The 26,246-nt window shown below is 40.6% G+C and overlaps 1 protein-coding gene across 2 annotated transcripts in view; it reads right to left on the bottom strand.

The window, feature by feature from the left end:
• Positions 1 to 26,246, bottom strand: part of PRDM16 (PR/SET domain 16) — a 436,087-nt gene that overhangs the window by 264,187 nt on the left and 145,654 nt on the right. For both annotated transcript variants that reach the window (XM_074934108.1, XM_074934109.1), the window contains exon 2: positions 17,188 to 17,537. In XM_074934108.1, the coding sequence (XP_074790209.1) occupies positions 17,188 to 17,537 (350 nt within the window). The remainder of the gene's footprint in view (positions 1 to 17,187; positions 17,538 to 26,246) is intronic.

Raw genomic sequence — 26,246 nt, 5'->3', positions numbered from 1 at the left:
CCTGATAACCTGGTGAAGTGCTCTGAGCTCTGGGCGTGAAACTCCTGGATTGGAAATAAATATTGGTGAGAATCAAATGATTCCTCCTCTTATATTTGGACTTATAATAAGACTGAAGTGCATGAAGGGGTTGCTAGACTCATTCAAATATTCTCAGGTTTGACACTCTGTCTTAGAGGGAGAAAAATAAAATTAAGCCAATTATAATAACCATTTTAGCTTCTCTTTTTTTTATTACCAAATACAATTAATGACTTCCTAAAATGTTGATTTAGAATTTAAGGGACAGCAAGTTTATTCTGTACAGACACATTTTCATGTCTACAGTGTCATTTCCAGTGCCATGACCTGTAATAAACAAGACAACGGGAACCAAGGGAGATTAATAAACATAAGCAAATGCTGCCATATGTCTTCCCTAAAAAAAGTAGAGATGGGCCCAGGCCACAACACCCAGGGTTCAGAGGTGACTGCATCCAGAATTTTTGTCTTTAATAGGAAGTAAGCAAAGCAAAAATATAGGAATAGGCTTTGCTTCAGATAATTCATAGTGTATTTAAATATATTTTGCAGCATAACTGATTTAATTCTGTCTTATTAAACCTATTGCCATTCAAGTTCATGACAGATGATTATTTCCAACGCTTCACCCAAATCCATGTGGGATAATATGCTCCCAACACTACTGGCTGTAGGTAATACATTCTTAAAATCAACCACTCATCTCACATCTAAACAAAAGTGAGCTTTCCTACCCATTTTCCCCAAGAAAGGAAGCTCGGAGCCCTTTTATGCATTGTGAATGGCCCACCTAATTTAGACTGAATTATACCCTAACCTTCATTTCCCCTTTACTTCTTTGCTTCATTCAGGGGTTTCTGACTTCAGCTAATTCACTAACAATTCCAGCTGGTCCTTCCCAGCTCCCGGTTCTTTAGCACATTGTCCAAGGAAACTATGTGCTCCCATCTACACTGGTATTCCACTCTCCAATTAACCTACTGCTGAGACAGCTTTACCCCTCTTCTCCAGCCATTCCGCTGCACACTCTCTTTTTTAACCTCTTACTCTTTGAATTAAACTTTATAAGAGCCCTTCGAGGTGAGATGGGGCTAACTTTATTTGCTAAATCTGGTGTTGGTGACACAGGACAACGTAACACATGATCAAGTGTTATAGTCATGAATAAAGGAGCTAGTTGATCTAGAAACCATTTCCAAGCCAAGTATTAAACTGTATGTTTAAGATACAAGTAGTCACATAACAAAGATTTCAACACTTGCTGTCTGACAGGCATATCCGTTCTCTTATTTATGGTACCACACAGAGTCACTAAGGTTAGTCAGAGATATGGCTAGTGTTGGAGTTTCACTGCACTACAGTGACATTGCTCCCTACATTAACTTTTATGTGGATTCGTATTCTCACATTTTAAGACAATCATTTCTCATTGCTGCCACACACTTTTATTTTGCATGACATCACATCACAATGAATTCCCCCTCTCACGCAATGAGTGAAAACACTGTTTTTTACCTTAGAAGCTTTTCCATGTTTAGTCAAAACTAAAATATCCCTTAAACAAGTCCACATTGCAGACACAATAGTTTGACTGTATTTCATTACCTGATAAAGGCACCCCCCACACACACACACACAACCCATGAAATGTCTGGCTGATTTTATCTACTGCCAATACCATGTATGATGTGTGGGTCTACCTTGGGACTTATTAGACAAGTAACTATCCTCATTTTACACATAGGGAAACTGAGGCAGGGAGGTTAAATGACTTGCACAAGGTGACTCAGCAAACAAACGCAAAGCCAAGATTAGAATTTAGTAGTTCATAGACCCCAGATCCCAGGCCAATCTGCTAGACCACACTGGCTCTCTGCTTAAAGATACAGGAAACATGGTAAATTATTTGAGCTCCAGGGTTAATCTGAGAGTAATCTGAAAGGAAGTTAGTTTGACAACATTATTCTAGGCCCTCTCCCAGTCTAGTTGCACAGCAGAACTTCATCTATAGTCACTAATTCAGAGATATACTCAGCCTATAGACTCTACCAATGCAAACTAGGGAAATGTGGTCTGGGTAAAATTATTAAAGTGGATAGCAGAACTGGCTGAAAGACCATATTCAAAGACTAGTTATTAATGGTTTTCTGTCAAACTGGGGGGCTACATCTATTGGGGTTCCTTGGGGGTTTGGTCCTGGGTCTGGTACTGTTCAATATTTTCATTAATAACTTGGATAATGACACCATCATGGACGGGGCTGCTTGCAATTTGTAGGAGAGGATTAGAATTCAAAACGACCTTGATAAATTGGAGAATTGGTCTAAAACCAACAAGACCACATTAGATAAGGGTAAATGCAAAGTACTACACACACTTAGAAAGGAAAAATCAAATGCACAACTACAAAATGGGGAATAACTAGCTAGGTGATATTACTGCTAAAAAAAGATCTGGGGGTTATAGTATCACAAATTAAATATGAGTCACCCAGGTGATGCAGTTGCAAAAAAGGTGCGCATTATTCTTCGGTATAAGCTGCATCTACACTAGAACACTTTGCCGGTACAGCTATACCAGCGAACCTTTTCAAGTGTACACTAGGGCCCGAATTTTAAAAGTCTTCAATTTTCAGTTAGGCATTTTCTAAGTCCTTGAGCTTTCTGAATAGACAGAAAATGAACTTTTCTTATGCAATATCAGTGTCTTGTTTCCATGTGAATAATCTGTATTGTTTATAAAAATCAAAGGTAAAATAAAGGTAATGAAAATGTAATTGGTGGCTATTAAACACCTGCATCCCCACAATTCCTCCTTTCTTGTAAATTTGCTTAGAACTAAGTGAGCATAATAGCAGCACCGTTTTCAGAAAATGGTTTTCAGAATCAGGCAGTGAGAAAGTCAATATGGAGTACTGTGTCCATTTGTTTTGATTTATCTCACTAACTTCAATTGACAGTTAATTCATCAGAGTAGGAAAATGCCAGTCTAGTGAAAACACAGCTCATGAAGGAGAGAGAACAGGGTGGAAAACGTAGCGAGTGGATAATACAGGTAATAAATTAAAAGGTATAGTATCAGTATTTTATCATTCGCATCCTGAGTTCAACTATACCCCGAGTCTTGCCAATTATAATTTCCAGTAAATTGTAGATACAGGTAGACATTTATTTTCTCTCTATAAAATGAAGTCCCTTAATCTTTCACCTGTATTTAGAGTTTATCAGCCATATCAATGGTGGTGAGGAAAAAATACACATATATTTTCAAGTTTCAAACAAACAGCCCCTCATTCAGAAGTGATGTTTAAGATAATGTAAGTTTCACATCAACATCAGGAAGTAGATCCAAGTTGTTGTGTGTCTTGGGGAGTATCATGAGTTGGTGTAAATTGCATGCTGGGGACCAGAAGCAAAGACAGTAGTAGAAAAAGCAAATAAGACAGCTAAGAAGGTATTATTAGGTGTCCTTTCTCTCCCCCATACCTCTTTATCTTACACCTTTCTTCTGTCTCTTGGGTGTGTCAATTACACTAGATTAGAATCACAGCACTATATGGAGAAGAATAAAGAATGAAACCCTAACCCATATTGTCTCATAAATTGCATTACATTAGCTCACATCTCTAAATCTGAAATTTGCTCACTGATTGCTATCAAACATGGTAACAAAGTACTGCTTGTGGGATGAGAACTTGCATGGTGAATTTCTGGCTCCTATGAATCCTTTTAAAACCCTGAAAACTTGGAAAATAGGACTTACAACACAAATACTCGGAGACCACTAAGTTGGTCAATTGCTGTGTAAGTGGGAGTGGAATGGGAAGACCAACTTCTTTATGTTTCAGTTAGTATTGTTATTATTGCCTGTTATTTGTTCCATGATGACAATTTGCTTGGCAGTGTACAAATCACAGAAAACAACATTATCTCTGCCCCAAGGAGCTTGCAGCCTGTCTAGAATCTGCACTTCTTGACATTCTTTTATAAAACTTATTAAAACCTAAGTACACGTGCAGTGGACTGTGAAAAGTTAAGCTCCTCTCTGCCCGTTTCCCAAGAAATTGGACCACAGCCAAAGATAACCTGTCCTGTTTAGAGTATCTGCATTTTGCTTCAACAACACTCCAGAAAAAGGCAGTCTTTTTTTCTCCTGCAGTATTGAAATTCAGTTTGGTGATGATCTAAGCACTTGTGAATAGCAAAAGATCCTTAACTTCCTACAGTCTCTCTAAATCATTGTCTGAAGCAATGGTCCAGTTGGTATTCAAGAGATGCACAAACCTTTTTTGTCTTAATGTTAAAGAGGAGAGCAGGTTATAAGCTTGAGAACAGTGGAGTGAGTTTGCATTGTGGACATTTCCTAATAAGATATAATACAACTTGAGTTAAAGTCCAGCCCAGGTCTGAGGGGAAATAAAGCACATTAACCGTAAAAACCCTGGCATTTCCAGATAACTAGCGAAATAACTGCAAGGGAACATGTATATTGTGAACATGTGAAGTGGAACAGATAATTCAAACAAAAACAAAAAAAGGACTGAACCTTCACCCAAATCTTGACCCAAATCAGAATCTCTGAGGTTTATGAAGGTTTGGTTACTATTATTTTTAATTGTCACGTGCCATTCTATTTCCCAGGCCGATTGTGGCTCAAGGGCCGTTATCAGGATGTTATTTTCTGGTCTGAATGGTAGTGGGAAAAACTGGAAATCTCTCTGCCACAGCTTTCCTTGAGAGGTTTCCAGCTCAATTTTGTAGGTTGGGCCGATCATAGCCTTAGATAAACTTCCAGAAATGTGGCTCCTTATCCAACCCCATATCACCTTTCGAGATTTGTCCATCACCTATCACTGTGTGCAAACACACAGCGTATGTCCCAAATGGGCCTTCTAGCATTCTTTTTCAACAAATCTTCAGATTTCCTTCTGGGCAGGCCCTCACAATTAGAACTCCATCTTTTGCCTTGTACCTTCTCCTTCATTAAAACAGAAGGCTAAAGCCCAGCAATCAGAGTCTAAATCTTCTCTCTCCACTAAAACTGTACACCTCTGTACCTATGGAGAGTTACCCATTATCTGATCTTTCCAATATACGGTGCACCTGATACTTTCTGTGTAACTAATTAAAAATGCAAACTCCTTCAGGCAGGGACCGTACCTCCCTTATGTCTTGTTCGTGCTATGTACCCGGATGGCAGACAATACACACTACAGCCACGGCCAATAAAGTTTAAGCCAATGGCCTGTATTTAATTCTTCCCTTCCAAAAGCTTTCAAGACAACTCAATTAAAGTAATCCAGCGCACTGATGCAACTTTTATGGATAAAGATTTTTTTTCCCTCCCAACACACAGAAACTCCTGCTTCAGCAGTAGTGGATTTGAAAGCTATTAAACAAAAATAACCTCTTTTTTATTACATAAAAAGAGCAAGGAAGCCAAAAGATATAAGCACGAACAAAAGAAAGATCTAAGACTGATGTCCTATCGTACTGATGATAGCTTAGCTGATTCCAGTAAAATAACGGCAGCTCCCTGTGCTGCACAGACAGAATCTTCCTCCAAAATTATTTTTGGTTATATTTTCCCATTATTTTCCCAAAGAGACAAATGCCTTCTCCCCACCTCACAATAGCACCTCCAGGTTGGGGTAGCTGCCTCTGTTGTGCCTGCTGTGAAGATAAAGGGGACTTCTTTTAGCTCTGCCCTTTTGACACTTCTCGCCATTGCTAAATTCACTGAGTTAGAAATAAACAAGACAATTAACTCCTGCCAATAGTAAAGATAAGCTTCCAATATTGTTATTTTTAAAACCCTGTTTATTGGGTGAAGGTGAGTAAATAGTAGCCTGGGGTTGCTACACGGGACGATTTTGGGTACACGTCAGAGCTTCTAAGTAATCGATTTATTTTGGGAAACAAGTTCAGCCTAAAATTGCAGAAGCCTCCTGTGGCTTAGAATTCTCTGAAACAGCTGTAGGCCTGTTGCAGTAGGTAGAACACTAAATTCTGCACAACCCCTTTTCTCTCAGCGACGACGGAGTGCTCTATCGTAGGGACCCGAAACAAGAGGGCCAGCAAAAAGGGGCAGAACTCAGCTATCACTCAGACCTACCACTTTCTGATTTCAAGGCAGGAGGCTTAGCCTCTTCCCTACTTCACTCCTCTTCTCCCAAACATTTGGTTGGTTTCTTTTCTCCCCTCCCCAAGTTTAAGGCAGTTCACCACTTATGGTCATTTACAGCTTACATCTCAGTAAATCCAGAAGGTGTCTGATGAAAAAGAGGGACTAGCCAAGCATCTTAATCCCCCTGTTCATTCATGCTCTCTGTAATGTTCTTTCAGGCCTCTGCTGAGAGACTAGGCTGAAATGAAGGCTGATAAATTAGTCTGGAGGGAAACAAGGCAGATTCTGCTTGTAAAAGGTCATTCCAACTTTGTTCTGGGTGAGGGTTTATCTTGACTGCAGCTGCGACAGACAATGGCCGGGGCCTAAATGGCAGAAATCCTAGCTCTGTTCATGAAATTACTGTGCTGATAAGGTAGAATGGACTTTAGTAAGATCTAAATGGGAAATGGGAGGTAGTGGTGGTGGGGGAATTGTAGGCATTTCTGAACATGACTGAACAGGGATGACACAATACGATGTACAATTAAACCAATGATTTGCCCAAGCATTCTCTCAAAATGAAGGAACATAACTGCCAGATAATCAGATAAAAAGGAGCAAAATACCCAATTACCTCTTCTGAATAAACTGCAAATCCCAGGAGAAACTGGTTGGAATACAGTGGTTTCTATATCATAAAAGTTATAAAACAGATTAAATACAATGGTATTTCTCAAGGGTCAGTGTGCTGTGGTGTTATTTATCATACATGTCATCACTTGAGAGACCTACTGGAGATTTATTTTAGAATTAGCAATGTCTTGCCAAGGCAGGGTCAGGTAGGCCCAGCTAACAGCAGCAGATAAGACAGAACATTTGGGTGAGAATACTCCTCAGTGCAAGGGATATTTTTTAAAATACATTCGTAGACTTCTGAAGCCAAAACAATAAGGGATGGCAAGTTCTGACTAACCACTCTCCCGTTCTGTGCCTTCTGATGTGTACACAAATTGACTTTCCTTCGGAGAGAGATGCCTCTCCTTTATTTACACATCCCACTTGAATGTGCATGTCTTTGATCAATGCAAACACATTAAATGGTCACAGCGTACTCTTACCAGGCTGGAACCTGATTAAGCTAACCAGCTTCCACTTAGCCCAGCGTCTAAAATGATCCTGTTATCTGTTTACTTTCAGAGAGGCCACTGAGAAGCAGGAAATGAAGAGAGATGCACAAATGAGCCACGGTGGATATTTTACAGGGATGGCTGGGCACAGTGGCTGACAGGATGCATGATTTAGAGAGGAAAAAAAAAGGGATGTGGTTTGTGAGAGAGGTAGTGCCGGAACTAAATCATCAAACCCACCCTATGCATGGTAATGGCCTCCCAACTCTGTTTGGCAAAGCTACCATCCTGCTTACCAGCCTCCCGAAGACTCGCTTCCTTCAGCAATGCCCATAAGCCAACTAACCAGCCCAAAACAATGTATCTCCCCATTATTCCTTCCTCAGGCATTCCCAGTAAAGCCTGTCTTTCTTTGTTTCTCTCTTTCAAAATGGTAAATTCTTCAGGGCAGGGATTGTCTCATTTTGCTTACTGTACAGGACCTTGCACTTTGTTGGAATTAAACAAACAACAACGACGAGGATGAGCAAGTAAACGTATATATTCCTGAGCCAGGAATTTGGTATCCTGATCTTCTCCAAAATCTGAAAGGCTCCAGATAGGCTCAGACTGGCAACTTTTGTACCCCTCTGCATTTGCAGCTGGAATGGGAGTTGCCAAACCACCTCATGAAAAAAAGCACAGAAACCACCTGTCTCTTTAAATATGAAACTTTCAAATATAAAAATAGCTTTCAAGTAATTTATCTAATATTAAAAATGTCATTTTGAAACATCTACCGTTGTCTGTTAACATCTTGTCCCATTCCCATAAGATAGAGTAGCGCTAGGTGTTGGCAACCCAATCTGAAATCTATTTTCAGGTTTCATTACAAACTCAAAACTCAGCTCAAGTTCACCCAGAGGTTCGCTAAGGTCACAAACCTTTAGAGTCTAATTCTAGGCCGATTAATGATTTTGCAAGAAAATCATGTTATGTATGGGGCTTTGAAATTTGGCAGCTTTCTCTAACTTTGACGCAAAGCTGAACAAAGTATGCAAACAACTTTCACTGGAGATTCTGAGTCTGACCCAACACTGAAACCCAGGAGCTGGGGATGAGCTACACAGAGAGAACCTAAATAAAATAATTAAATGAATCCTTTCATAGTGCAACCACTAAATTCTGCACAGAGGATGACTTATTGCAAGTCACCTAGTGATGCTTCTGTACTTTGGAACCATAGATGAGATAGGATAAAGAATGGTGCCTTCCAAGTAACATTTTGATTTAATTCTAACCTATTGATCATTTCCCTTACAAAAGGCTACTGTGTTCTACTGCTCCATCAGCCAGAACTTTCTGGAAGAAGAAAAAAAAAATAAAGCCTGGAATTATATGAAGGTTAACATTCCAGAGGAAGAAATAGTGTCCTGTACCCTGCAAGGCTTCTGACAATGAAACGGCTATTTTTCAAGTCCTGTGGTCACAAGTGAGCTATTCTTGGTTCTCTCTCTCTTTTTTAAAATATGTGGATGATAAAATACTGTTTCAGAAGCTGGTATTCATGTATGTCTCTCAAAGACGAAAAGAAAATATTTATTTCCTTTTTCTGCTTGTGAATCAGAATGTTCTATTTAAAGAAAGTGCCCTCTGCCGGATCACTCATGAGTTATTACCCCTTAAGGAAATAAAGGAGAAATATCAGGGAGGTATTCTTAGTCATTGCCTCTGTCTCTTTTTTCCCCTTAATTCCTTATATACCCATGTTTCAGAGCAGTGCCTAAGATAGTGCAGGATTTCTTGGCATTCCTGGGCTAAAAAAGACTCCCTCTTCTAACCCTGATGTCATGGTGTTGGTGAAGCATCAGTCAGTGGCACTGATTTATATGGTTTCACTTTGCACTGTTTTGATATATTTTTCACCTTTGACTACTGTTAAAATTTGGTTAAACGAAAAAAGCCCTTGACATAGCTAGAGAGGGGTAATTTCCCTTTGATGACACAAGAACCCTCCCTTCCTGGGGTCAGTCAAATTTTAGAACCCAATTCCAAAACTTTTCTGAAGTTCTGATATTTCAGATAAATGTTTTTCCACTCTGATTTCTGGACCAGAACCCAGTATTAAGATGCTGTCAGGAAAGCATGACATATTTTCTTAATGCCACTCATAGCAGAGAAACCAACAACTGAAAGGGCCTGGTGGCTGCATCATCCACTCAGCCCAAGAAACGATCACTCCAAGACAGAGTTTGGGCAATGTGTTGTGGGAGACACTGGCACTGTTGGTGCCTGTACTGTACCTGTTCTGTGGGAAAATGACTCAGTCTCCGGGACTCATCAGGGCAGCAACTTTCAAGGGCCCCAAAAATCACACACATTAAAAAAAAGTCAAAAGAAGAAGTTCAATAGATGTTTTTTCCCCCAACAGGCTCGTTTGTAAAAATTCACACTTCGTTTGCCAAACTTCAGCTGACTGCAAACGTCTACATCCAGGTTTGCAACCCATGAGAATCATTTAGACACAAAGTTTAACTACCAAGTTAGTAACAATGATGCTTTAATAGCTGTTAACAGCTACTAGAAAATATAGCTATACATAGGAAGCCCCCACAATGACCTATTGTCCTGTTTACCATTTAAACAGTGCCCTGCAGACTGTTGCTTTTGCAGAATTATGCCGTCAAAACAAAACTTCTGGAACTGCGAAGGAGCCCTGTGTGAAAAAATACACATATTGTAAAAGTACCACGCTCCATCTCTGGGAGGGCTGTGTGCCCTGTTCTTTGGCAGCCCCTAAGACTGCCTTATCCCCTGCAAAAGCACTAGATGTGGCTCTGAAGGAATGATTCATAAACTCCTGCCTTCAGAGAAGTAATGGTTACTATACTAACACTACTCTCAAGCCAGAGGGACAGGGAGAGGTTGGGGGAAATGAGTGAATCAGAAGATGTAGAAAGAAAAGCTACAAGGAAATAGTATCATATCCTTTCAGTCTAAAAATAATCAGAATGTACATTAGTAAGAGTTGGGGCAAACAGATTCTCTGGTTCGGTTGCATATAGCTGAAGGGCTCAGATGCTTCTCCAAGCCGCTCTGGGCTAGAAAGGAGGTGATGAATGCAAGCTGTCTTTGGAGATATCTATTTTGGTGCCTTCCTAGTAAGGCTGAGCTAGCAACACAGCCGGGATAGGATCTCTCATGTTTTAGCACCCCCACTTTGCATTCTGAATCTGAATTCCAAAACAAATTTGGCGGTTCCGTGTCAGTTCAGTTTAGGGTCAAGGATTTTGGTTGGCTTTTACGCGAATGAAACTGTTTGCCCCTCAGGTTGTGGGGAATATAAATTCTTTTAGGGCCTGATCCCCTAAAGACTCTCAGAGACTCCAATGGACTTTGGATCCGATTCTTAAGCTGGGTTCGGTGTTCCTCCCGGCGAGAACCAATCCAGAGACCATCGCTTTCTGAGATCTATTCAGATTCTTTTCTTACTTGACTTAATTTTGTTTAAGCCCTGAGGAGACATGACTCTCCCCACAGGTCCCAGAGCCAGTTCTCTGAAGCACATTTTCCCTCAGTGTGTGCGCATCGCAATTTCTTAAAGGCAAAACAAAACAAAAAACCAAACACACACACACACTGCTTAAACAGTCTCTCCTGCGGGGAGGAAAGAGGTTGCGCTATTATGTGTAACTGACAACGTAAAGGGTCTCAGACATTCAGCAACCACCAGCATTTACACTTGGCCCAGATGGGATTCTGGAGCGTCCAGGCAAGGAACGCTTGCTGTATCTTGAAATGCTTGCTCTTAAGTTATCCGCACAACTATTTTTCTTCAGTAGGATGGTTTCTATAACCACCCTTAAACATGGAACTAATGGCCTGATTTTGCCTCTCTGAGGCTTATAGGACAGGTGCAAGAAGTCTCCTTCTATGGCTCAATGGATTGTCACTCTTAAAATACAAGTTGGAATAAAGGGACTAATAATTCTGTTTTATTAGTTGTATTTATTCGGTGATGAAAACTCACCTAATGGCATTTTGGAGCACTGCTCCCAAGTTCCCCAGCGTTCAGTTGCTATATTTCCCTCCAGGATGTCAGTCCCAGCCATCTCTTAATTAGCAAAATAAACAGCACTATGATAAATGTCATTATTTACTCAACAAATGATCATATTCATTGTGGTGGTGGGGTTTTTTAGGCCCCAGGGGCAATAAAGTGAAAACATGGTATGATTTATTTGGGGTACTGTGACTGGTACATTCTGTGTCAGCAGGCAAAGGATAAGGAGAGCAGAGCATGCTGAAATGCAATCACATCACACGAAAGAATCAAGGGCTTTTAATTTGGGTTGTATCCTCTTTTAAAAAAAATAATAAACAGACGAACTAGCAGTGTGGTGGTTTCCAGGAATGATTGTTTCAGAGAGTACAGGCAGAGCACACACCGAACTGTAGGAGCAATTATTGAATCATCTCCTTGAGGGAGGAGGGATAATCAGGTCGACACATCTCATTTATTCTTATGAAATGAGAGTGAATCATTCACTGCCATGCCATGTTAAAAAAAAAAACCAGAATAACAGGTGTGGTTTGAATTAAAGCATATGCTTAAAAACACAGTCCAGAAAGCAAATATTTGAGAAAAAATGTATAAAGAAACAATGTGGTTAAAGAAATGAAGCAGATAAAATGGGAGATATTCACATAGTGCAAACCTGAACCTTCCTGTCTCACTAAAGGGAAGAATGTCTGTAATAAGCAAAATGCATCTTTTTTCTCTTTCAAGGTCAGACCCAGCCTTCTGTATTCCCTGCGTGATGTTTTAGGCTATTAAGGGAAATAATGAGTAAGCTGAAAGTTTAGGCATATGGCATTCTTCTTTTGCCTCCTGGAGCTAGATATTTTGCATCAGCACCAGGCATGGGTGAAGCTGTTCTGATGAAATTAGAGTTGACCCCTGCCTCAAACAGGACCGCCTGAGCCTATTCTGAAGTTTGAAGAAGTTCAATTAGCTTTTTTTGTTTTGCTTTAATTTTCACATGCCTAGCCTCATCCAGGCCTAGAAACAGAAAGAGGCTCTTGCAGTAATTCCATCCTGACCAGAATGGATTGGTCCATATTTACAAGAAAGCCTGTTCTCACTGGTTCCCCAGACCAAAAGGGTTTGTTCCTTAAAGAAAATACAAATGGACCTGAGCTACAAAGTACAGAACCAGAGTCACATTTTCTGAAAGTCTGGGCAGTGTTTGGATCTGTAGCATTACTGGTTGCTTTCTATTAAAAAACCCCAAACCTCACAATATTGTACAGTAATGACCTCCAACATTACAGTACCCCTATATTTACTTACAATGATTGGGGGCAATTCCTGGACAATTAGAGATGGGGTCAACCACATTGCAAGATCTGGTGAAACTCACATTTTTGGGATGTGCAAAATCGAAGCCAAAAGCCCTATCTGAATTTTCCAGATTAGTCTTGGTACTCAGATACTACTAAAACCAATAATGGAAGACGTCTGAATAGAACTGGTCTATATATGGCAAAAAGAATGTGACTCTTTTCCACTGTTGTCAAAATTAGAAATTATGGTGAAAAATGTTGGCTACATTTAGTACTGAACCAGTACCCAAAGGTGGTGCTAGTGAGCATTACAGCAACCAAAGTTCAAACAAGATGACCCCCCCTCCCCAGAGATCTTGATCCCTCATGGTTATTCTAAGTTCCAGTGGCTTTCTTCATTCATATTAGTCAAAGATTGCTTTAACACCTCCCATTATGAAATATATTTTGGGCATGAATACAAAACCATCAAGGGAACAGAAAGTGGTTCTAACAGGACTTTAACAAAAAAAGTATTCAGGATTTTTTGTAATGTTACTAATTTTTAGTTTAGAAATTTCAGCTATTGGGAATGAAATTATGTCCACTTATTCTGCAAGAAAATATGAAACTAAGAATAATTATCTTTCATTAAATAAAAACACTAGTGAAATGCACATCATGTGGAACAGCGAATCGAACTGTAGTATTCATAGACCGTGTAGCTGTCAGTAAGTAAATAATCCTGTGAAAGGATTCCACTTTCCAGCATTACAAATCAAGGAAGATTGAAACCACAGGTTACACAGAAGTAGTGTTAAAAAAATAAAAACAATGTTGAACTACAGTTGAGTATTTAGTGGTGTGGAAATAGCTAACACACAATTAGCACTATGATCTTTATGAACATTTCTCATAGTACATTACCAACATTACAATCACTGATCATTATTACTGCAATAAGCAGCACTGGGATATAGAATCTCCTTAAAATTTTGAAGTATTACCAAAAATTTACTGATCATTCTTTTATTGCGTCCAGCTTCCTATGTAATGACTTTCATTGCCAGAGGATGGAAACACTTACTTGCTCTAAGTACTGATGATTCTTTAGTACAAGGGCTACGAGGTGAGACAGCACAGGAAATGTCTTTTCAGGTTTTTCCAGCCTTCTACTCAAATGAAATAGCAATAAAAATGTAAACTCGCTCAACAAATAAAGTGGCAGAAGCACTACTTTTAGATGTATTCCAATTCAGACATCAAAGGCCTCCAGACAGGTTGCTTAGATGTAACACATGGAAGATTTTTTAGTGACTAAAAGTAGATTTCAAAAAAGCAGTTAAAACTATTATTAAAAACTGCTTATCACTGACTTGAAAATGACACGAACTGAAAGGAGAAGGAGCACAAAAAACAGGCGATTGGTATTTGAACTCACAAGGAAACCAAGGTCAAAATAGATAGTGTCAGAGTGGGTCTAAGACTGTTTGAGGACATTAGATTTAGGACAAATATTGCTAGCTTTCTTGCATGAAAAGTAGCTGGCAGGTCAGGGAACAAAGGAATGCCACAGAAATGTGAGGAGCACCATAGAGAGAGAAAGTTCTCTCATGTACACCACAAAAATAAATAGTATCACAGAGTCAACATATATGGCAGATAATAGAAATTGCTTGTGCCAGGCCTTGCATTCAGTGAGTAATGGAGATATGGAACATTACTTAAAAATATGAAAGTAAACAGAGACTTCTATCAGAAGAATACAGCAGACAAGAACAAAGTTACCTCAAGGTTACAGGAGGAAAAGAAAGCACTCTGCTCCAGTGTTCAAACTCCCTCCAATTCCAGCACTTGTGAGTCAAAGAGATGGCACCATATTTAACCCCTGATTATTCTAAGGAGGACACACATGCTCAAAGACCAATTCTATATGTATCAGGTTCGGAAAAACAAGATTTACTTCCATTCACAGTCACTCCCATTTCTTAGCCTGAGAACCATTAACTTGTAATGCTCCTTGAGGAATATTTTCTTTTGTTCCACACGGTGTTACCATGTTGCTCAGAAGAATATTTAATCTGTGTGAACAGTATTTCATGAGATCCCAAAGCTTCCCTGGACCCACATCCTCCCTGAGATGACCAAATATTTCCAGTGCTTTAAGGGCGGGGGGAGAGGAGAGTCTTTTCCAAAAGCATATTTTGGACGTGATATTGACCAAACATTCTATACACTACAACTTCACAACAGAAGGAGCTAACTCCAGGATGAACCTATGAGGCACTTCCATTACACATCCAGGAAAGTTTAGCTGTGAGTATATTTTTCTTTCTTTCTTTCCTTTTCTTTAAACGACAGAGAGAGAGAGAAATAGGGAACCCTGACTCCGTCATTCATTCATCATTCAACCAAGCCCCGTTTCTAGCACTTCAGGAACTTTCTACCATGGAGGAAGGCAATCACTAGTTGAGATTTGTTTGTGTGTGTGTGTGTGTGTCTTTTTTGTTTTTCTTCTGCACTTTGGACATTTTAAAAAAAGTAGACAAAGACATCAACTGCAGCTGGACACATTTATCGGGGCTTTGTGGAATCTGATGGTAACATCTAAAGGGTCAATGAATTTTGGGGAATGTAAATATAACCGGAGCTGAGCCCAAACGTATTTTAAATGAAATTTGACCATTTTTCGGTTTATGAAAAGTCTGATGTTTATGAGTTTGGACAAAAATGTATGGCCTATTGGTGCCTTTGCCAATCATTCTTGGAGGTTTTTTTTAATTGCTATTTATGATTGGTCACTTTATGGCATTTCCATTTTTTGTCTCAAGCAAAATCCATTCAGTTACAAGACAAATTTCATTTCCTACAAAAACAGTTTTGAATTGTACATATTGTTCATTTTGTTTGGGAACATTCATACACATAGAATTCCATGTGTGAAAACATTTGTGAAAAAAAATCAACAGTGGTTTCACAGACATTGTGAACTAAAGTATGGTATTTAGTTTGCAAATATGTTTATTCCCCGCCCCCCCCCCCCCCCGCTTCCTCACACGTTCTTGTCAACTGCTGGAAATGGCCCACCTTGATTATCACTACAAAAGGTCCCCCGTCCCCCACTCTCCTGCTGGTAATAGCTCACCTTACCTGATCACTCTGGTTACAGTGTGTATGGTAACACCCATTGTTTCATGTTCTCTGTGTATATAAAATCTCCCCACTGTATTTTCCACTGCATGCATCCCATGAAGTGAGCTGTAGCTCACGAAAGCTTATACTCAAATAAATTTGTTAGTCTCTAAGGTGCCACAAGTCCTCCTTTTCTTATTGTGAAAAACTGTCACCTCTATTCACCCAGCTCTGCAGATGACAGAATAAGAGGTGTCCTCATTGTTAAAAAGTGCATTGTTTCAGATATGAGGATCGTTGTTAGGATGAAGATAAGGATAGACAGATTGATCGATAGATTTCTTTTTCAAGAGATATACTACTCAGTGGTTCTGATTGTAGGTATGAGCTTATTAAAACCAGCACAGGTTTTCTAAGATTTTGGAATTGCACGTGAACAAAACTAAAGTAACTGCAACATGTATTTTCCTTGAATATCAGCCAGGATAGGAAGGAGAAATACCAGAAGAAAGGCAGCTCTTGTATTATCCAGTTTCTAACCTGACCAAAACCAAAAAGTACTGGAAATCTTGCTAGAAAGTGTTTTCCCTAGGGTTCTCTAAAGCACTGAGGTTAATAGAATTTCAGGTGTTTTAACATTGCTGAGCATCATGGAACTGAAAATGTAGTCTTGTTTTCCAAACAGTCAAGGCTCTGGATTAAAAAAAGCACAACCTTCCTACAGACTTTTAACAACAACATGTTAAATAACATTTCTCCAAAACTGCTAATTTATGGTCCAGCTAATATAAAATTCTGAAATAATTCTCCCCAGCGTAAGATTGAACAGTGCTCGTGAGGGATATTTTCAGATAGGAAAGGTGGAGAGGCTGGAGAAGGTTCTAGGGATAAACTCAACAGTCAAGCAGAGAGGCAGATAAGTTTTAAGGATAATACTGTTTTCCTTTTTCTAAAAAATTTCCTTGTTCAGTTCCGGGGGAAAGCGACTCTTTTTCTGTTTCTTTACCATTGTCACATGGCAAAGAGCTCCACAACACTTGCTTCAAGGATGCTAATGGATACAAGTTATTTTTCTACAACTAGCTAAAGGACTGGTATGACAAATAAGGACTGGCCATTTAAGGTGACATACTTAAGTACTTTGCCATCTGTAAAATATGATGTGATTAATCTTATTTGTTCTGTTATGACAGTAAGTTTAGAAAATTGCAAGATTGGGTGTTTTAAGAAATGAAAGAACGTCACTAAAGCTAGCCTTTCGACAACGGTGCTAGAGCGACATTTGTGGCCTAGAGGCTATCCAGCAGGATTTCTGTTACTTTTTAAAGTAGTGCATGTAAACTGTGGTACAAAATAAGCCAGGGAAATATGACATTAGCAAAGTAGTGCCTTTCTATATACTCTTGTCCCCAGGCCAGTCGGGACTCAGTATAGCTTCATAAGTATTTTGTACACAAGACAAATGAGCGTGATCAATCATAGTCAGCATGCTTACCTCCCATCCAAAGTTTGTTTCCTTTAACGTGGTCCTTGGTATTGTCATGTAAGGTCCAAATCTTTCCCCAACTTCAATCTTCTTTTTGGCCCAAATCCCCAGCCCTGCCCCTGGAATCGAGGATTCTCTGAGTTCAAAGTCTGGCGGGATTGGAATGTCATCAGGAATGTAGACGGGAGCTTCATAAGGTGAGCCTTCCTTGGGGGTGAAGTCCTCACTGGTAGGAAAAGGTGATGGAGGTCCGACGGGGATAGGGGACATAATACTGTCCTCTGTTTCCTCCTCTGCACTCTCACCAGCCAGGAGATCAGGGTCTGTCTCATACATACTATTTACAATCTCACTGTCACCTAAAGGGGAAACAACAGAACAACACATTCTAAAACCCTGAAGTCAATAGTTAGTTAACCCCTTCCCGGGACAAGGAACGTCAATGTGCAGTGGACATTCTCGAGGGTGGGAATGGAGTGACAGGAAAGATGATCCTGAGCCACAGAATTCAGATTTACAGCTTTCCCCATTGAGTTTGGGGGTTTTCTAGAGTTCCCCTGTAATTTGAAGGTGTGTGGATCCAGTGTTTTGGTGCAGATAGGTCTACAATGACACACAGCTAATAACCGTAACATTAAGGAGCTACCTTTGCTTGGTTAAACATTCAAGTCCAGCTGATAAACAACTATTACTTTAGACAGCCCTGTGAGCATCTTCCTGCATGTCGCAGGTGTTCACATTCCAACAGGTCGGACAGTTGAGATTTTACTGGGAAAGCAATGGTGGCCTCTAGCGCGGGAGGAAAAAGGAACGTAAGTATTGTAGTGGCTAAGTGCAAAATGGCATTCATTGAAGAATGGAATAGAGGCCAGCAACCATGACTATCACGTGGCACAGGCTCAGGATAGTGATGCCTGATGACCTCCAATGATGGAATGAGGACAGAGGACTATGGAGAAGGTGGCCAGAACTCTCTGCTGCTGTTCATTGTTTTAACTAACTCCGGGTATTTTACATCAAATGCAGAAAGCCACATTAAAGCAAAGTTATGAATGAAAGTTGCATGCACAAAGATCTGATAATTCTAGTGAGTTTTCACTTTCCTTAGGGGTCACAGGATAAAGCACATGTCTGTACTGGAGAATGTAGGTACTCAATTTTAGCTCATTTACAGTACGGCAGGCAGTACTTGTGAAACAGAGACACTAATGAAGGAAACCAGTGTTGATGAATCTTGTTTCTGTTTTCGGAGCGGCTCTGAAGAGGAGTCATTCAGACATGATTCAGAGGAACACCAGCACCAGCCCCAGGCTCATCTCTTCAACACTGAATGCGAGGAACATCTGCAAGGGCATGTTGGTCATGTCCATTTCAATGACCAGGTCCATTTCAGTGACCACTCCTGTTTGCACATCCCATAACTGGAGCACAGGTAACTAATCTCCAGGCTGGGATCACCATTAACAGCCGGCCCCGGTACACGTACAGCAGATTAGTGCCTAAGGAGCTCTGTTCTGTGGCATGAGCTGTGACCCTAAGAAAGCCTACAGCACCTGTGGCCCAAGTTTGGCCAGAGCTGGCAGACTAGTTTTAGGTTTGGTTTATTTGGTTCAATGGGTTATTCAATTAAAGCTGTGGCCAATTTGACCTTCCAACTATGTCTCTGTCTTTATTTGCGGTTTGGCACTCAGCAATGAATGTTCCTTCTCAAGCATAATTATAGCATCACTAGCTTATAACATCGCATTAAGAGTAATGTATCATATATGCTTAAACAGTGGACATTTTAAGTTACTCTCTCAACCACACTACATATATTGTTTCATAAAACTTCATAGGACAGGGATGTGGTTTAATGCAGTGCTACAATGCTGAAACAGAAAGCTATGGAAAAGTTGTATAATATCAGTTCCAGAAAAATATTCCATGCAGCATTTCACAATCTGGTTAGAAACAGATCAATTCAAGAACTATTTACAACCATATTTTCTAAAGAAACCAAAACCTTTAAAAGTAATGTGGCTAAAACACTTATTTAATTTAGCAGCATTCAGAACTGTAATTATTAGGCTTTAAATGGCCAGTGGTTTTTTCTTTTTCTTTTTTTAATTGATTTGTGTGATCTTTTCACAAAAGCAACAGCAGAACTGCAGCTGTTTCCCTTGTACCCAAAGTTCTTAAGTTGTTTAGGTTTCAGAAACACCCACATAAAACATTTAAGTGGGATGTATACAGAATAAAGGTAAAATTGTAAGTAGGAGCAATTAACATTATTAGTCAGAATTGGTAACCACATCTGGTTACAAACAATGTGCCCAGTCCTTGGAAAGCTTAGCACCCTTGACTTGAATTGATTGCAGTTGGAGTGGAGGCTGCTAAGCCTTGCAGGATTGGATCACAAATCAGGTTTGAAAAAAGGAAGGTTTGTTGTTGTTTTTACAGTAAATATCCTTAATGCTGTGAGGCTGTTGAAGATCCATTCTTCCAGAATAATTAGGAAATAAGTGGTATTCTTTTAGAAGTACAAATTATTACACTTGAGATAATTGCAAGGAAACACCATTATTAAAGCTATCACCACATATATCAATTTTCTGGTTTGATTTTTGCTTCTAAAAGCTAAATAAACCCAAAGAAGCTTTAGGAACTAGAAACCTGTTCTTTAATTTTTGAGGGTAGTTGAATAAGAAAATGCAGTGGAACCTAGAACTTGGATACAGTGAAAATCCTGCAGTGAAAGAGAAGACAATCTGAGATTTTTTTTTTTTGCACTGCTATACTCAGAGTCTAATTTTGCTTATTGTGACTCTTCTTAGAGTATTTTAGTTATTGCTTATGTTACAGTAGCACCTAGAGTTTGTGCAACAGCTAAGCACATAGCTAGAGACGGTACCTGCCTCAAAGAGCAACCCAAATAGATGAGACAGAAAAACGGTGGGAGAAAGAAATTACGTTTATCCCCATTTTGCAGTTAGGGAACTGAATCGCAGAGAGATTAAGTGACTTGTCCAAGTTCACCCAGGGGGGCTGTTACAGAGCTGGGAACTGAATCCAGATCTCCTATGTCTCCATCTAGCACCTTAACCATTCTTCCCCGCTCTTAAAGGAGAAGAATGTGGGGAGTGGGGGAAGATAATACTATAGGTGGTTTTCACTGTAGTTCCTTTCCAAATGTAGTTTTTGCTTTAGCAGAACCTCTGCACTCCACTAACACCTTCTTTAAGCATGAGTAGAGGAGGTGTATTTTTCAGTAAACAGACAAATCCAGAGCAGGGTAATTTGTAAAAGTACCTCGGCCGTTTGCAATCCAAACACAGGCCTGCAATCACTGCTAGCCAGCCTCAATTACAGCCGAAGTGTTTCCAGTCACTCTCTTCTAGGTCACTGGAAGGCCTTGCCAAGAACATGAGATTTTTAATGACTTTGGAAATATGCTACACAATAGTAAGTTATTTACTTGTAAGAAAACCTGAAATTCTTTATTTTGGTTTTGCAGTGGTTTCAGGGTATAGGTTCACAACTGTGCTGGTCATTCCAAAACATTCTTCAGGGAGGCCTAAAAAAATAAGGAAAGTGTGTGTGTGTCAGGGGGCGGGAGGAAGAGAAAAAAAATATCCAGACTACAAGCATCATTTCCCCTTAGTAACAGCAGTGTCTGAATTCTGCCTTGTTGATGTGTCTCTCACTTCCAGAGAGCATCCATGTGCGGTGTTGCAGGGGATTTTTTTCAGTCTAGCGCCCCCTTTAGCAATTCTGGTAAACACCCGTGTGCTTCCTCTTGCTCTGGTGGAAAGGTAGAGGAACCCAGGCCTGCCTTCTCCTCTGGGTTTCAGCCCAGGGACCCTGTTTTAGGTGGCTAAGAACTGTTTCGTCCACCCATCAGCCACTTCCCTGAGCTGCTCCTACCATCACCCCAGCCTCCCACTAGAGAACTCAGCAGGCCAGCCTTCTTCTGTGAGTATCTGCCTTCCCTGTGAGGGAGGAGGCAGCCTTTATACCAGCCCCTTTCTCCCAGTTCATTACCCAACTGGCTGGAGGAAGAGAAGAGCCTTGCCCCACCCCCTCTGCCAGGCTGCTGATCCCAGGCCTTTAAAGAAACAGTGCCTTTTTTATCCCAACCACTACTTATTCCTGGGACCACTTCTTCTGTATCCCTGTCCCTCCTTAGGTCCTTGTATATCTTTCCTGGGTCTTTCAAAATCCTTAAAGGGACATACCAGGCGATAGAGTGGGCTGACCACTGGACATTACTTCTCTTATGAGCAGGCTACCCACTATGTGCCTATAAAACATTATCAAATAGGCTGATTTCTCTAGCCAAACTCATCCATTTTGGTACACACACATCTCACTTAGCACTCAGACAAGTGAAGAGATTTTCCTCAAGCTTCCGAAAGAAAGAAACCCAAACCTCCTTAATCAATGAGTTGAGATTCAGCATAAAATAAATTTCGGTCCCTTTCCCCCCTGAACATTATTAGGAAATGAAAACAGGAGCTATCATGGATCTCCACAGTTTCTGCTAGAGTGTTGGCTACGACACATGCCATAATACATTATTTGAGTCCAGTGTAATAAATCGATATTCACATGCCTCCTGCTATATTGCAGCCAAACTGACATTATTTCCCAATATTCATTTACTTCAATAAATATGGGATTTACGTTTGGCAAGAAGACAACAGTTTTAAGAGAAACTTGGGGGAAATGTTAAATTAATATTCCCAAATATCAGAGCTAATAAGATAGTTATTAGATAGTGAGTAAAACAGTAATGGTTCTCCTTAAACTATATATACTGAGGGGTAGTAGCAGCTATGTCTTAATAAGTCTATTCCATGGTTGTTAATTCTAAATGAATAGAAATAAACATACCCTGCTAAGTTAGCATGTTGGCTCAGGAATATACAGCTCCTGCCATTGTAACTGGAACAGAATGTGACCTTGCTACTCCCTTGTGATCCCAGAGAGTATGGTGGAAGGGGTCTCTACAGTAGTACATGACTCTTCTAGAGCTAGATGCTGCCTGGTTTCAAAGGAAAGGAGAACCCTAGCCATTAAAATGATAGTTAGTCAAAGTGAACCGGGAACAGCAATTATTATTGCAGTAGGGAAATCTTAAAGCAGAACCGTGGTATTGGCTCTTAAAGAAGACAGGGCAGACTCTCATGACGGCAGAACTGAATTTAAAGGCAGGGAGTGGAGCACAGACCAGTGGAGGATGGCGGCAACTGAAAGTGGGTCAGTGAAAACGACCTGCAAAAAAGCAGGTTCTGGCGATGCACAGAACTCCAGGCAGTCGGTCTAATTTTCTAATTTGGAAACACATATTAGATCTCCAAATTCCACCTGCTGGCACTCAAACTGGTACTTATAATTTACAAACAAATAAATGTGGGCATCTATTTACAAAGTGTGCCCATCAGAATTGTCTTTCAGCTGAGCATGTGCTTAAAAAATTGCCAACAATGAATGATGCATAAATAAAACGGTGTAAGTGTAAAAACCACAATCACCCCCCCAGACAAAAGTCTGAGTCCATGGATGATGGGCCTTGTACCAAGCCGTGGCACCTGGATTCTGCTCTCTCACTGCAGGAGTCAATGGAGCAACACTCTATAAAGACTAAGGGCACGTCTACAGTGGCATATCTGCAGTGCTGTAAGCTCTCTAACGCAGCCGCGCTCAGCTGACCGGAGAGAGCTCTCCCGTCAGCTTAAATACTCCAGCCCCCGCGAGCAGCAGTAACTATATCGGCATCGCACTGTCCACACTGGTGTTTGTGTCGGTGTAACTTGTGTTGCTCTGGGGGGTGATTTATTCATACCGTGAGCGACCGAAGTATGCTGACAGAAGTTGTAGTGTAGACGTATCATGATCCTGATGTTCCCATTACGCCTCTGGTGTTTAGGGCAACAACGAAGCTCCTCCACTCCTGTCTCAGTGTAAATGATTGAGAACCAGGCCTTTTGACTCAGAGGTACTACTGAGAGAATTCCAGAGTCTAGGGCCTCATCTCCCAGATGTTCAAATCTAGTCTCGTACCAAGAGCGTCTCCGCTGATCTTGACCATCACAGAAGCACATGGGAAGAGAATATGCCAGATGTCAGTGTGAATGCCAGATAGGCTTGAAAATGGAGCCGGGTCATCTTGATTCTAAACAGGGTATAAAAGCAAACCATGCCAATTCTGGGGAGCTGCAAATGAGCAAAGTAAAGAAAACAGAGGGAAAATGGGTGATTCTCAGGCTGCTAATGTTTGGGGATTTTCCATGAAGAGTCAATTGCTGAGCTATGACCCTCAGATGTAGGGGAAATGGAGCTTTCTTCATCCAAAAGGAAAACGGGAGGGGGAGAAACATACACAGATGAAGGGAAAAAGAAAAACACATTTGTCATACAATGCAAGGAGCTGAAGTATTTTGGGAACAGATTTACCATCTCTCAATTAAATATGAGGCAGCATGACTGTGCTTTCGTTGCACAGTAGTTTTCACTATGATAACAACTCCAACAACTGCCTCATTGTGGGCCATGGAGAAACGAGAGGGACTCCCACAGTGAATATTAATGACTGACCTCTGATGTAATCATGGGGAAACATAGCACCCAACAAAAATTACAGTTTTCACTTCAGCATGGAAGGCATTTCTTGCTGCCAAATAGGAACTATCAGGGGAGAATAGCTATCACAGCAGGGCTCTGCTTAAGGAGTACATACTACATCTCTTTTATAGCCTCAGAATAGGCCTTCTGTATTAAAGAAATATCTCCTCTTCTCTTTTTGAAACCTCATAAAGATTTTTCTGAGTTTATTTCTTTCTTCTCCCCTAAGAAACTGTGTGGCCCACTTCACTAAAGGGAGAAGACTTTGCTTCTTCACTTGCTGGCTTTTTCTGTCCCAGATTTTGGGAAGCACAGCAAACCCTCTGCTATAGCTTACAAATGTTTCCTCTAGTAAAAAGTGCAGCCCTGCTTACGCAAACATGTCCCCAGAAACAAGCTTTCATAAGCATTATACACCATAATCCCCAAAATACTTGTGGTTGCTGTAAATGTTTTCTTTTCTGGTATTAGCAAGTCAAATTATTTTCTACTCTATGATTAGCCTCTTTTGCACTTAAGAAACAGGAATTCCAACAGAGTTGAAAGCATAGTGGGGCTTAGCAAAGCTCAACCTGTGAGATACTTGAAATGGCGCAGGTAGACAATAGAGATTACTCTCTAGTACAGACCATTTACTATTGTTGCTATTTGGACATACCAGTCCAGATTTAATTTAAAAAGTAATCCCAAGTGACCCCACTCTTGATCTGACGTTGTATAGTTTTTGAAGGTCAATGAAGTGTGGTTAGCTTCTCCTCCTTTCTTTTCAGTTTCCCTATCCTGCCATACTTTCTGGTACTGGAAGTGGAAATACCAAGTTACCATGAAATTGAATATTCTCATGGTAATTCTGACCTAGCCGATACTGGGTGGGTAGTTCTAGAAACCTCCTGGGATCTGCGTGATGTCAGAAAGTCTTCAGACGGGCATCTGAATTTAGGGATATTTAGCACAACTGAACCTTTGGCCCATTAACCCATTGGCAGTGTTTTGAAAAGAGCAGGGATGGTCATGGAGACAAGACAGGGCCATTTCTCTACCCCCTCCCCCCATACACTAGCAAAACAGCCTGGCTGCACAGGGGGAGGAACATCCCAAAAATGGGTAGTGTGAACATGTGTCCGAGCTCCAGAAGACATTCTGCCTCTGGTTCTCCCCCCAGGGCAGTGCAGTTCCAAGCGAACCTTACTATTGGCTGTGTCTGCATGGTTCACTATAGCACTTGGCATACACCCGTTTAACTCAACAAGAGCACTGCTGAAAAACTGTAAGGTTTAGCTGTATGACTGATCCAAAGTCTCCTGAAAAAACAAAGCACCGACAGAGCAAGAGAATTCTCATGCACTATGTTCCAGCTTGAATATAAGTAGCAAAGTTTTATAAAATGTGTAGGGGACTGTAATGTAGTCATTGTCCTGCTCCTCTCTGAAGTATAACCATCACGCTCAGCCACAGGAGTTAAATAGATTTATTGCAAAGTGTCTAACTTTGTAAAATGGTTGAATGTTGCCCCTTAATTCAACATAATATAGATGGCTTTAGGCCTGTAAATGTGTTTGAGGTTGGTCTTTTGTGTCACGCTGCTGGGTTTAAGTGCTTTTTTGGAACCTTAGCTGGAGATGACCCACGGAGACCCAGCTTGGAGCAAGTACCTCTGAGAAGGGTGTTCAGAGGCACTCTCGAAAGCCATGCATTTTGTCAACCTGATCTAGCTGAGAAGTGGCATGGCCTGCTGTGGAAGTGAGACTGACCATGGGAATTAGCTAGATGTCACTACAGTATACTTGTGTGATGCTCCACTTCTGGAGTACGTTTGCTTGCAGCTCCTGGAATAAAGTAGCCCATTAGCTGAATGTTGGTGTTCTCTAATCTAAAGAGGTGCGGCATTCCTCCTTTGTCCAATAGCTTTTCAAAGCTGATACAAGCAGGCAGGACATTAAGAGTACCCCTCTGGATGCAAATTATCTCAGGATATCTATGTAATACTGTCAAGTCTAGCAGGGATATTTTGCTGTAATGTCTGAACAGAAATAACAAAGCACTGTGTGAGATCTGCAATAAGTGACTTCCGTCCAAGAAGCTTACCCAAGCTATTACAAGCTTAGCAGTGTGAAGGCATCTTTATAACCCAGTTGTTGCCTACAAACAAGGAGGATTGTGGTTTCAGTTTGGGCTACGTACATATGCAGGATGCATACGGGGCAAGTCTAGCCACTAGAGGGTGGAGTCCAATATTTGGTTAAGCCTCTCTGGTTTCTTCCCATCACATAACATATGATTGCTGGTGGAGGTGCCATCAATATAGTATGCTAGTAACTCTGCATTAAACCTACTGCATATTTCACTATCAAGCCTTTTGGCTGCTCCCCTCAATGTTGTTCTAAATTCAATTTGGCTGGCAAAAAAAACAAAACAAAAAACAAAAACAAAAAAAACCCAGAAGACAACCCAGGGCTTCAAGA

The sequence above is a fragment of the Natator depressus genome, chromosome 18, assembly GCF_965152275.1.
Source record: "Natator depressus isolate rNatDep1 chromosome 18, rNatDep2.hap1, whole genome shotgun sequence".
In the NCBI taxonomy this organism is placed as follows: domain Eukaryota; kingdom Metazoa; phylum Chordata; order Testudines; family Cheloniidae; genus Natator; species Natator depressus.
The sequence above is the reverse complement of the archived record's forward strand: the minus strand, read 5'-3'. Positions and strand labels throughout refer to the sequence as shown.